Consider the following 14,439-nt stretch of genomic DNA (forward strand, 5'->3'; position numbering starts at 1 on the left):
GGCTCAATTTAAACTGATGAGCATTCCCTAGAACAACGGATATTACTATTGTCTGAGGGGAGGAATGCAATTGGTTATTTCATTAGAGAATTGCTTATTAAAGTAGCGATAAAATAATGAGAAACATGAAACGTTACGACACTGCTCGACACATGCAAAAGATTCAGTTAGACAACGGTCATATATCATTTTTAAAGCTCTCTTTTTTTTCTGTCCAAGAGACTCAAGTGGGCTTTTACTCGAGTTTCGAAGGAATATAGGCTTTATAAACTATACCCAAATTAAAAGGGGTACAAAACTTCTTGAACCATCGCAGAAAACCTTAGCACTTATTAGCATTTTTGGCGATGTCAAACATGTGATCACTCCACAACATGTGGTTTGAAATGCACATACGTATTACTGATAACTGTTCAGTCTCCTCGATGCAAGTTCGACTAATTAATAGTCGTATTGGCTGAGGGTTACGCTTTTGAGACTGTAGGACAGCATTGAGCTTTAGAAGCATTTACATTATACACGATTTTTTATTCCCCATTGGACAATGCTTTCAAGATCAGAATTTAACGAGTTTATCAGGAAGATAATCTTAAAACGAATATTAAAAACTGATGTTACTTTTATTAGTGAAACAGTTAATTGGGTTAGCTGGGCACACTAGCGTTTGAACCCGTCCAATACTACTACAAGGATAATTTCTAACACAAAGAGGATAGATTCGTCAATACCAAAACCAAGCTTTTTCGATAAGACATCGTAATGCCAAACTCTATCAAATGCCTTTGAAATACCAAGTCTTACTTCCTCCAAAACGATGTAAAGATTTGTTCCAATGTTCTGTTGCATCGAAAATCATTAAGTAACTTTCAAGATATTTTTTAAGCTGAAAATTTATCAGCGTTTCTATGACTTTGGACGATTAGGGAGGATTCGTTTTTTTATGGACAGGCTGGACAAATGCTGTTTTTGCATTCACTCGGAAAGAGAATTGTAGATTAGGAAAGAAGAAAAAGCTAACGCAGATTTGTAGAATTAGATATTATCCGGGCCAGCTGATTTTTGAATGTCAAGATATTTTAAAAAATAGCAACTGTACGAGTACAAAATAACATTCGTCTCATAGAATGGTTTACGCTAAGTACAGGTGGAGTCATGCCACTTTTTGCATTGTCAGCATCGAATTAACAGCAAACTGCTTCAAGCAAATTGGCTTTATCAATCGAGCTTACATAGGGGTGTCATTGGAAACGAGCGTCGGAACCGACGAAGACGTAGTGTTACGCACATTTTTTACAAATGACCAGACATTTTTACTGCCATTCGCACATTGCAGTAATTTGTTGGCGTAATTTCTGGTCCGTTACAGGTTTTTCTAGATTGCTTAAACTTATTCCGGTTTTCCACAGTGGCGTTGGCTTTGTGCATCCGTCTTTACGTCTTTGATCCTAATAACATCTTTACAGCTCAAATTAAAGCATAAGTTTTCTTTGGGTTTAATAGATTTTACCCTATTTGGTAAACAATTTCACATATCTGCCCTGGAATCCACGTAACTATCTAGATAGTGACCAGTAAAAGTTAATGAAGAAGTCGTTAAGACCGTCCTATATTCTCTTTAACTGGGATTTATTGGTATGAGAAAATTTCAGTTATGATACAATGGTCCGATGTCCCTAGAGTCGATAACATACTAACCACAAATTTATCAGAGTTTTGGCGGACAGACCTGCAACGCCAGGAATCTGAGTTTGCTCGTCCTTCGGGTTGTCTGACCAGAAGAATTATGAACATTGAAATCGGCTGTAACAACGATTTTAAAGTGCGGCTCCAATTCTCTGGACAAAGAGTGGGACAACGCATCCTCAGAAGTTGAATTGCTATTTAGTCGTGGCTACTATCAAGCAATCAAGTGAATGATATGACTTTGAACATTGAATTTGAACAACGTGTAATTCAAATTTGAATTTACACATTAACCATAATGTGTCAGAAGCAGGTAGGCAACATCAATACGTATGTAAACGGCTAGACCGTGGTGGGAAAAGAATAACGTCACTAAGCTATAACTATGAAGGTAAACTCCGTATAATTGGTCTAATCACCAACCTGGGGTTCCGTACACAGAACACACATTCTTTCTTAGCCCCCGATTGTTACTGCATATATTCGACACAAAACTTACCATCCATCACAATACATAAAAAACAAAGCACGTCATTTAACATAATTTCTCTTTTTACAAACATTCCACTGGTCATGACACTGGAGCTAAAAAGAAAACATTTTGAGGAGTTTGAAGAACAAACTTTGATCAAGCAAACAAAATTATTTGAATTAATTCGATCCTACATAATTGACCTACCTACCTTACACACCGGTAATAAGGTTAAAAGCAGGCATTTTCGAGAAGTAAAATCGATATTTCTCCCGTAACATGATGGATTAGAAAAAAAAAAACAATAAATGAGGGACTATTTTGTTAACAATGCGAATATTGCATTTAACAGTGGATAAGCAGGACTTAACATTAGCTTTCTTCCTAGTTTTGGCTGCCGATAAAGCTGAATTTGAGGTTATTATAAGGTTATTAAGGATAAGTCCTAAGGCAGAGGAAGTGTTTTTTTTTTTTATTTTTCGAATGAGACGATGTTTTTTTAAATAATTGCTGATACAATGACCACTTAAAATTTTTTTGTCGGGCTATAGCAAAGCATTTAAGTCTTTTAGAGCAATAAACATTTATTCTTGCCCTTTCCCCCACTGTCAAACATTTTTTGTTGCCCATTTCTGTTAACCCTCAATCAAGAACAATTAATTTATAAGTTATACCGTTTTTTTGAACAAAATGTGCACTTCACAAAATAACGTTGGTTTATTCACTGCTCCTAATCAAATGACCCGATAAATTTTCACATATTCTTGACTCCATTTACAATATATAAAAGTTCCGTAAGCAAAATCTCTCATATACAAAAATTTTAAAAATGCCTGATTCCAACCTTATGACAGGCAGTGTATATATGAAAATAAAATTTATGTTAAAATTGATATAATGGCAATGGGAAACCCAGCTTCTTTTATAGTAGCGGACATATTTTTGAAGAGCTTCTAAATAATCATTTAGAAAATGTGACGCACAAACCAAAAATATTGACGAAATACGTGGATGATACACATATGTATGTATTTGACATTTTTACAAAAGAAGAAATCGAAAGTTCTTTTACTTGCCTCAACAGTTTTCATAAGAAACTAAAATTTTCGGACGACGTTGAGAAAAACAACCGATTATCCTATATTGACGCAGTTGTTATCCGAGATTAAGTTAAAATAAAATAAAGTAATTTTGGATACTGCCCCTGAAAGCATAATTAATTTTGTTTTGCAACATCCCAAACAGACAATATTTAATAAAGCTAATAATCTTACCAAAAGATTAATGACACCGAATTCACATAGAAGAAATTAATTACTGAAAAAAAATAATTTTACGAAAACAATAACACTGCAAAACATAAAAATAATATGATATATAACTAATTCTATAGACGTGTGAAAACAAGCCAGTAATTTTTTGTTGTAATCAAATTTGTATATTTTATATAGTGTTTTTGATCGGTTAACATAATCAACTCGGACAATACGATGGATTGACAAACGGACATGAGAGAAGTAAGCCCGTAATAAAGACATCTGTTGTGGATGAGGGGAATGAATATTTTTACTAAACTTGCTATTCCCTGTCTAAAATCGGAGTTTACTTTGTTGAAGGTGTTGATGTTGAGTTTAATAAATCAGTTAATCATATGACAGTTAGAAAGGGTAAGTTAAAAAATTAATTTAGCGTTGCCAAGTCATATGAAAATCCGATATATGCTTAAAATGTTCCTTCGGCATCATAGGAAACTACACATCCTTTACTAAGAAACCTACTCTCACTCACTGACTCAGACTCTTTAAAACGATAAGAATAAGAAAAGAGTTGAAACGTTTGGGGATTGTGTTATATGGGGTTCTGTTGCGCAGGATTTCGAGGTTCCTGCTCAACGAAATGTCGCCGTTTCACTCTTTATTCAAATCAAAGGTTTTTGAAATATAAAAGACATATGAAATTGTGATTTAGGAGCTAACTTCCCATTGAATAAAGTTATTTTTTGAGGAAAAATAAAGAGATCAACTGAATTTGCAATTGGAAAAGTTTCTTTTATTATTTATGCCTAACCATATATCGTCGGCTTAGGTTGAAAACCGACTAAGTCAATTAATTCTACGTACATATAATATTTTATATAAAAGTGCTTATAGAAAACTATCAAATCGATTTGATGTATTTATTTGAATTTTGTTAAAAGGAAGTATAATTTAGAATATTTTCAATAAAATTGAATATATTTAAATATTACAATTTGTTGAAGTACTTTGTAAAAAAAAATCACAAATGGAGTGACTACTTATGTCACTCTAAGCCGACAATATACTATGATTATTGTGCATCGAATCTCATCGGTATATAAACAGCTAAATCATAAAATTTTGACAAACACACACATATGTGATGATATTAATTATATTTTCTTTTGAAGCTTCGTGGAGTCTACATTTTATTAAAGCACCTAAGTAGAATACTTAACCGAGATTACTAACAGAGTATTTTTCAATCTTATTTCCTTATTAATTCTAAACATAAACTTAAAATTATGTCTATCTAAATGCGATGAATTTAAGCATATGTATTTCAAACCAAATTGAATTATGTAATTTTTCGTTAGGCAATGTTTCTGTTCGCATTAGATGTGTATTGTCGTTTAAAGAGGTAAAATTTACTAAAAATTTTTGATAATGACCATTTATATCTTTTTTACATATTCCTTGCAATTTTGGCTAGTCAGGACATTCGCATGGTTTGATAATTAAAGGATTTCACAGGCATTAGAATGAACACGGTTGTGTCGCCCGTTAGCATGTTGGCTGAAACCAGAACAGCATTGGTGGTCTCGTGAGTGACTAAAGCTTTGGCTAGTAGACATTTTTGATTCATGGTGACATGGTTTCACTGAATGGCCGTGTGTGTGTCTACTGAAAATATTAAAATTCGAGAACTAAAATAATAGTAAAAGTTTTATTTTCAATGTTATTTACCCATGGCTGCATATGCCAGATTCTGATAATGAGTTTGGTAAAGGTGGCAAACTGAAAGGACAAAATTGGGGAAGATCTGTCTCCAAAACTTCTTCGACCATTTTGTCAAGTTTCTCAATTGCTTTGGACTGTTTGGCCGCCATCATTGCTTTCCGCGCTGCTTTCGAATTGCTTATACTTAAGCTGGAACTTTTTTCTTCCTTGCTTTTGCAACTAGTATTTTTGTAGGATATGTTTTTATTTCTGAAATTTAGAAATCTATTTTTAAAATTTAAATGTATTATTTAAAATTACACTTAAATTTAAAGCCATAACTTTTTAAAAGAGCATTACAATATACATGCATACTCAACCCAGAGAGTAGACGACCAAAGTTCATATCAAATGTCAGATGAAATGAGCAATTGCAAAAAGTGCATTTTCTTTCCGTTATACAAAATTTCTTCGTCTAAACTCCGGGTCAAAAATGGAAAATTATCTATGAAAGAATTTTAACTCAATACAATTTTTCTAAGTCTTAACTTACAGAACGAACGAATTTATAAAAATAAATGTTCAATGGAAATAATCCAACGAATTAGTTAACAATATGTGCAATCAATTGTAATTGAAATTTTCATACACATTTTCAACTACGTCAAAATGTAATTGGTACATTTTAACTTTTACTTCTTTTCATTGAAAAGCATCAAATAGTTGCATTTTAATTTTAATTACGTAAATGTTATTTGAAGTAAAAGTAATGATCAACAAAGCAGAAAGTATTTCTTTTTCTAGTATTCATCACACAATTATGTAAATACAATTTTCTTCAATTACATTATTACACACTCAAAGAGCTTCCAATACCTTTAATAATATGCCAGAGGCACAGTATGAGCATTAGGAAAAGAAACCGGTATATGAATGAAAATGTCAATATAAATTGTTTGAGAATTCTTGAACATTGCAATGACTGGAAAAGAAAGATTGTGGCAAGGCTTTTCACCTTCTTGTAGTATGGCTAAAGGACGAACATCTCTAGTTTACATTAGGAACGAAAGAGGATTCATAAGGATTTCTTGAAGCGTGATTATTACGGTTGAAGTGTTTATGGAGATAAATGAAATTGGATACTTCAGTAGAGCTGAGGCTGACAAAGGCGATGACGAAGGAACATCGCAATCCGTCTGTTCTCAAGAAACCTACTGGATTGTACACTTAAGCTGAGTCCTTGGAAGTACTGATGGCGACAACTGCAACCCCGGAACGGTAGAAGTTTTTATTAAAAAATGGATAACTTCTATGCATAGCGACAGAAGGATTGAAGATTCTTTAGGTAACACAACTTCAGCCAAACACGTGAATAGAGAAACATCCCAGCCGTGTTCTTTCCCCGCTTCTATGTATTTTAGTCATGAACAAAATCCTCATAAAATTTAAAAGTTGTGGGTGAATGCGTATCTATGCTGATGATATCTACTGGTTTCGGGAAAGTTCGTCACCGTGATTAGCGAATTCCTGGAGAAGGCTCTGAAGAAAGCTATCGGCTGGGCCACTAGAAGTGAAGGTAGGTGTTAATGAGCAAAATTGTACTAATGATAATAATTAACAGCTGGTTACCGCACTACAGGGGCCCTTCGTTCCTGCTTAATAGATACCTTTAATGCTTTTCTGCACCTTCTACCACTAGACCTATACTTTAAATATTTAGTATTGTGCAGCAGTGGATGTTTTTTCGGCGGACACCGACTATAGTTCCTGCTAAATTTCCTGCTAGAAAGGATTGATAGGATGGCATGGTTATGAAAGACTTCGATATCACTATCTTTACTGACGGGTCAAAGATGGTTTAAATATATAGGTCGGGAATCTTCTCTACATCTTTTCGGCTATCTGGTTTTAGTTAATTCTAAGCAGAATTACAATAAATCAGAGAAGCATACACAATTTTCATATTAAACTTCAATCAAAATAGAAACACAGCTATTATCACAAAGCCCTTAAAATGTAAGTTCCTGCGTACAAATTTTAAGTTTATTTTGATCAAACAAAATCAAACCAAAACTGCCAAAAAATGTAAGCTGTTGGCCAAGTTAGCGCTGATAAGAATGGAAACCGTTTGAAAACTACATGACAGTCGACACAAGAACTAGACTCGTTCAATCATTAGTTTATCTGGTTCCTTGAAAGGAATAAAAATGCGGATTTTTAATAAAAATTCATCTTAAGTGATAAGGCTCTCGAAAGTTACGTCAATAAGCCGAATTGTTATATTCAGGGCCTTACTAATTCGATAATGAGGCTGGTGCAACTGTTACGATGAATGGGAATGAGAGCATGCAGCAAAGCTGGGTATCCACACAATATTCACCGTAGCTGCGAAGACCATCATAAAAGGTTAACTGTGATTCACTTTCTCTGTAAATGTTCCACCCTGGCCAGTTCTAGAATGTAAGTTTCGGAAGGACATTCTTTAAAGATCTTGATGAGCTTTCCGAGATGAAAATCAGAGATCTGATTCACATTCTTTATTCGACGAAATGCCTCTAGTATGGCCTATTTTGTGAATATAAATCCGTCATAATATTATCTTTTCAATTTTCAATATATATGTAGGTCTAACGTGCTATTTGAGTCGCGCAAGTGCTGCTTGTGACTGTCATCTCTACCTGCCTGCCTATCAAGAGCATTGCCCGTTAAAACAATAGCAAAAACGGTGAGGCAAGAAAATTTCGGAAGATGTTCAAGGGATGTAATTGAGCTCGTCACCAATTATTTCAAACCCTCTTCTTTGAATAGTGTCGTAGGCTTTATAAATTGTGCCTGGATCAGAAATAGAAACAAATTTAATTTTTGGTGACATCGTGTATGTGATCGCAATCATTGATGTAAGTGCCAACCATTGATAATGGAAAGTGAGGTTTTAGATTTTGGAAGCATTAAATTTAACTCAATTACTCATTCCGTATTGTAAAAAGCTGTGAATTAAATTAAATAAGCTTTAATGAGTGGATTTTAGACTAAGAACCATCGAACACTACTTGTTTGAACACCCGTTATGATTAGAATTGTGGGAAGTGACAGTCAAGTTTCATCATTCATAATTTTCTTCTAAAAATTGAAAAAAAAACACGATCAAAGACTCAAAAGAAAAACATTAAAGCAGTCATTTATACTCGTACGTCTTTAATTATTATATTATAGTTCATCGATTTATGATGTGTTCAGTACTTTTAATTTTTACTTTATCTTAATTCTGCATGATAAAGTTATTCTAATAAACAAAATGTTTATATTTAACATTGTTTATTTTGATAAAACAGTTTTTAAATTATATAACATAACTACCTGATATTTCAAATTAAAAATTATAACAATTGTGTCCTATTACTGTCTTATTTGTATTTAAAAAAAAATATTTGTTAATTGCTAATTTCTGTATTTGGGCTTTTACCAAAATATCATGTAGGTAGTATTTTTTTCAAAGGCACTTAGTTACATTAACTATTTATGATTATTAAATCTTAATTTTTGTTTGATTTTTGTCTACATAGTTTGTTTTCCATTAGTTATTATTGAGTTATGCGTAGTAGATAAAATTTATAGTGTTTTAGATTTTGGATGGGCTTAATAAATACCAGACGAAATTTATTGTCAACATATTTGGGAATCAATGCAATGAATATTATTTGGTTCTAAAGAAAAATTGGTCTACTTTTTATGTCGTTAGGTTTTTCAAGAGTTATATATTATAATTTTTCAATTTCTTTTAGTGATAATATATTATTACCGAACAAGCCTAGTTCACTTAGTATAATACTTTATTTTTTTTTTCTTAATCTAGTCGCTAAGTAGTAGTCAAAAAATCTTTTTCTTTATTTTTTTGCTGTATATTAAAGTGTTTCGTAAACAAATATATATTTTCATACAAATTTGTATTTACCTTAATCTAGTTAATAAGTCTGTATATTATGTTTTTATTATTTTATTCGTTTAAACTATCCCCTGTTTTAATTTCTTGTTCGTTTTCATAGTTCATAGTCCCTGCTAAATATCTTAACCCTTTGCCTAATATATTATAGCCTGTTCACACGATTCTAAATTTTCACCGTATCGGATATTTTCTCGATTCGGTGTCTTTCGGTTGGAGTGTTCAGACGATACGGTAATTTTACCGTACACCGTACTCAACCCTACACCGACGACCCACTACGACTCGATGGAAGTACCATCCAGTGTTGTTTTTTGTTATATCCATAATAATTGTTAACCGATATTATTTACCGCGAACAATTTAATCAATTTAAAATATTACAACCGCATTTGCGCGACGACTGACACGAAGTAAAAGCTTGTTGAGAAAAGCTAACACCACGGTTGCTTAGCTTTTTTTATAATTCTTTTAAATAAATTAGATTGAATATTTTTTCATCAAAATAGTTTATGAAATGAATATATAAACTTCCTTGTACAAAGGGCTCCAGGATTTTTTTTTGTAAATTTAGAAAATTCCAAAACCAATTCAAAACGTTTAAATAAAAAAAAATAAAAAAGAAAACAAATGTATTTGAATATATGTTTTATTTTTGGGAAACCGTGGGATAGAAGATCCCTATGTTGAAAAAACAGATTCGTAGAAATATATGTATAGGTACATATATATATATATATAAATATATATGTGTGTACTCCAATTTAAAGAACAATTTACTTATTTGATTTGACTAAACCTCCTGTTCCTTTTTTTGTCCTCGTTCTTTTCTACCCCGAATCCCGATAAAGTTAAATTGTATCCCTTTAGCCCGTCTCCACAAAACAATCTTTAACTCTTTCGCAAATTTTTCCCCTTTTTATAAAAATTCCTGAATCTTTTCATTTTGCACAACATGTCGCTTTCAAGGCTGTTTTTTCACTTAACTTCCTCTCTTGTACATTATATTTACTGATATCGCCGTTACGCTTCAGCAGGTTTTGGAAACAAGTCCAACAACTTGTCGAATACGTGCTTGTATGTGCGAGAGCAAAGTTTCGCAGAGAACTGACAACGGTTGCTTTCTTGGTTAGCGTTAAGCCTCCAGGAAGTCGTAACCCCGTGACGATCTCAAAAACGATTGTCTTGGTCAAAAGGAAAATCTATAGAACACTTAAATGGTAGTATTTCTAATGGAAAATAACCCAAAATCATTATAAACAAAGATTAGGAAAAATATATCAACAAGATAAATAATAATAAAAGAAATGATATCTCACAAAAAGAACATAAGTACTCGAAAAAAAAAAACAAAGTAAGCAATAAACTTAAGCCATACAGTTTATATAGAATCGTACCAGGTAGTCATAAATAAAATAAATTGCAGTAGATTCTGAAAAACAAAACTAATTAGTAAGATTGTTCATATGTCCTGTTCTACAGGTCTCTTTCTGAGAGGATAGTCCAGCGTGTCCCTAAGAGATGCCAATCCTCCTCATACTCTAGCTATAGTCCAATTGCACTTATGTACGTCCTTTTTTTCTTGAAGAACGAAAGCTTCTGAATGACCCGTAGCAATAGGTCCACTTTATATCGTTTTGGAGTAAGTAAGATTATTGCACTTGATATTTCAAATGCAATTCGTACAGAATCGTCGGCACTGTATTATTTTTAACATTTTTTAAAAGTCCATTAATTTGAAAGTTTTTTTTTCAAAGTTCAAAAAGTTCTTAAGAAAATATAAAGGAATATAATTTAAAAAATAACGGACATCGGCGCTGAAAAAATTTGTGCCTAGTATTTCGGTGTTTGAAATTTTTCAACATCATAGATATTTTTCGTGCTCTGCAACCTAAAACAAAAAAATGTTCTCGAATGCAGCGATCTTCTGTTTTATTAATTATTATATTTATTAAAATATTAAATAGATAGCAGATGTACATGATATATGAAAATTGTAAATTTATTTATTTATAATTAAAGTTAGTGGTTTTCTTTGTACTTAATGAAATAACTCACTATATTAATTTTGAACAGAAATAAAACATCTAAAATGAAAACAGTCCTTTAGACAGCAATATTTATACTTCTTTTGATAAACTACATTTTTTCTCTTATTTGATACCAAACTGATTCGTCTGCACTTTGGGCAAGAATGACAAATAATTCTTGTATTAAATATAGAAGAAATATGAAACTCACCTTGATTTATTTGTATTGTATGATGGAGCTGATGAACTACTCGTTTGTATTGATGGAGCTGTTGTGGGAGTTGGTTGGTCCATCGAGGTGAGTTCTCCTTCAATTAATTGATCCGGGTTGCTTGATCTTGGTTTGGATGGGGCAGTTCCAATTCTAAACGGCGGAATCGGACTAAAACATGCTGATGAACTAGGCGATGATGTATTATAAACGTTGTTCACTAAAGAGTTCCGGTGTTGTGTGGAAGACTTGCAAATATCTTCTAAGAATTCCTCTGTATCACTTATTAGAGAACCAAATACATCACTAGGTGATCTCATGAAAACATGCCCTGTTGAATTTGATCGCGATTCTCTTCCTTTTTCGTTACTAAATAAGCTTCTTACGGGAGAATTGGCAATACTTCGCTCAACATCTTTAAATGTAACTGGTGAATAATGAGGGCGTTCCTCCAATGTGGGATTACTATTTATTGGACTTGATGCAAGATGAGCACAGCTAGTTTGACCAAGACTTACTCGTCGATCGGATAATGCAATTGTACAATTTTGGTGTTTACTTGCAAAACTGTTCATCGGATTAAGAACAGCTGGTTCTAGTTGAAGGGTTTTACGATTTTCTCTTTCATCTAGCCAATATGTTTTCATTGTACCTTTTCCTTTTACTTCTATTTCACCACGATCACTTACTCTATACCTCGGTCCCAATAAATCTTTGGTGGATTCCGAAATATGTATTTTCATTGCGGAGCTTGTAGATTCCATTCTGGAAGCAGTATTTACTGAATCACCAAACAGGCAATACCTTGGCATTTTTAAGCCAACTATACCAGCTACCACAGCTCCAGAATGAACTCCTACTCGAATTCTTAAGTGTTGTCCTGTTGACGGGTCTTTTAGATCGGTTATTGCATCCACCATGTCTAATGCCATGTCACAAACTTTTTCTGCGTGATTTGCATCTTTTTCTGGTGCTCCTGAGACCACCATATAAGCGTCACCAATAGTCTCAACTTTGTAAACGTTGTTATTTTCAGTGAGTGTGTCAAATATGGAATACATAGCATTAAGCATTGAAACAACTTCCATAGGAGTTATTCTGCTACAAATTTCAGTAAACGTAACAACATCAGAAAAAAGTATAGACACACTATCAAACATCTAAGAGCAAAAGAAAAAAATATAATATATTTGAAAATAAAAAAGATATTAGATCATACTTCACAAGTATCTATTGGATTTTCTCCTCTTCTAAGACGGTCAGCTACTTGCTTCGGTATCATTTGATAAAGTAGCTCATCAGTTCTCCGCATTTCTTCATCTAATTTTTTCATAGATTCCTCAAGTTTTTTAGACTTTTGTTGTTCTTGATCTAAGGCTAATTTAAGTTCCACTGATTGTTGGGTCCCAGCTAACATAAGATCTCTATATTGAAGATACATAACTTAATCGGTCAGTGGAAGAATGATATTAGTGTGTGAGTTTATTTTTCAAGATAAATTCTTTTCAAAATAAAAATATTGGCTTCAAACTAACTTAGTCTTATAGAAACAATTTTTTCGACATTTAGTAAATTTTTTATAAAAACCTTACAGTCAGTTAATCTATACAAATTAAAATCTACTTAAAAAAGTACGCAAAATTGCTAAAACTGATATTCGATTTTAGATATGTATTTATCTTGTGAATAATTGGTAAAAATTGGTTATCGACTAAAGACCTCATTAGCCAAAATAGTTTTTTAAATTAAACCACTTGTCAACAATGTGAACACGGAGTTTCCAACTCAAAACAAGGTAAACAATAACACCACGGTTACTTCAGTTTCAAAACAGGTAAAAACCAAAATTTGGGTTCTGGTATCGATGGCTCTGGAAACACCATCCAGGTTTCACAGAATAAACGAGTCAATAAATCTTACTGTCGAAGCACTTTTAAATGGCAACAAACGCGTGGTCAATATCAACACCAGTGCCACAGAATCCTTTGTGCGTCAAGACCTTATGTATCTGCATTGGCTTCACAAACCAATAAGCTACAGTCAATGAACTGCCACAGGAGAAGCAGGTAAGGTCCAACTTGTAATTCAATTTACAGATCTAGAATTCTCACAAAACATTTTGGTGACAGATATGTGTGATGAGAGCATCATCGGAGTGGTCTTCGTCAAGTGGTTTTAGATATCGGCAACCAGGAACTTAAATACCAGAAAACAGAAATACAGAGGCACCTACGAGTATGATCCATCCAAGTACTCTTAAGACGACCATCACAGTAGTCTTGATTATTCCTACTTTTTATAATATAGTTTTGTCAAGATTAGAAGGCGATTGTAAACACCATTGATATTTAATGGTGGAACCAGGCCAACATCAGGTTGAAATGGCAGAAAAACTTCTGAATGAGCCGATGTTTTCGCTTGACAGAACTGGAAATATAGAAGGACTCAAATGCAAGACCCATCCATCAGCCCGCGAAAAATTTGCCACTGGTACAGTTGAGGGATTAATTTTCACCATGAAGGAGGACGGTTTGATTGAGAACACCAAGAGTCCTTCGGTGTTATCAAAGGTCCTAGTAGTCAAAAAGAAAGACCGAGGAACAGGGTTTTGTGTTAATTTACTTCAAACTTAAGTATCCCATCATCTTTGCAATTTCTTTGGACAAAGTCGATTTTTTTATTTCTCTGATAAGGTTTGAAGTCAATATTAATTAATTCAAAAATTCAGTGTTATACAAATGCGTATGCAAAAAATCTTGGATAGTATTTCCATTATAAAAATTTTATTAACTTTGTTTTAGCTTTTCAACTAACAACCCAATGTTTTAAATTCACCTTGGAAATGATGGCCATGTCTAAGGAGCTTTTAATTTTATGAATATTATCTGTTTTTGCTCGACAAGTATAATAGCACACTTGTTTTGAAGCCGTATGTTTTATGGCATAAACATAGTACAGTCGACAATTGTCAATTTCAGCATATGCTTTATTTTGCAGCTGGTAAAACATTTCTATATAATAATAATTGTTCCATCGAATACGATGCTTTCGTTGGGACTGTTTAAAATTGTTCCTTAGCTCTTTATTATGTTTCCAGTTCATGTTGGACCGGTGATTCAAGTTACCCGTCATCCACGTATAGAGCA

General features: G+C 33.1%; 1 protein-coding gene across 6 annotated transcripts in view; it reads right to left on the reverse strand.

Annotated features, from left to right (window-relative positions):
- Positions 1 to 4,169: 4,169 nt before the first annotated feature.
- LOC129941964 (soluble guanylate cyclase 88E) overlaps positions 4,170 to 14,439 on the reverse strand; it is an 88,522-nt gene continuing 78,252 nt past the window's right edge. For 3 of the 6 annotated variants that reach the window (XM_056050745.1, XM_056050746.1, XM_056050747.1), the window contains 4 exons: positions 12,513 to 12,717; positions 11,294 to 12,453; positions 5,140 to 5,397; positions 4,171 to 5,076 (listed from right to left, as the gene is read on the reverse strand). In XM_056050745.1, coding sequence (XP_055906720.1) covers positions 4,911 to 5,076; positions 5,140 to 5,397; positions 11,294 to 12,453; positions 12,513 to 12,717 — 1,789 coding nt within the window. In that variant the 3' untranslated portion in view covers positions 4,171 to 4,910. Of the gene's footprint in view, positions 5,100 to 5,139; positions 5,398 to 11,293; positions 12,454 to 12,512; positions 12,718 to 14,439 lie in introns of all 6 variants that reach the window. The other 3 variants (XM_056050748.1, XM_056050749.1, XM_056050750.1) reach the window with 3 other exon arrangements.

The sequence above is a fragment of the Eupeodes corollae genome, chromosome 1, assembly GCF_945859685.1.
Source record: "Eupeodes corollae chromosome 1, idEupCoro1.1, whole genome shotgun sequence".
In the NCBI taxonomy this organism is placed as follows: domain Eukaryota; kingdom Metazoa; phylum Arthropoda; class Insecta; order Diptera; family Syrphidae; genus Eupeodes; species Eupeodes corollae.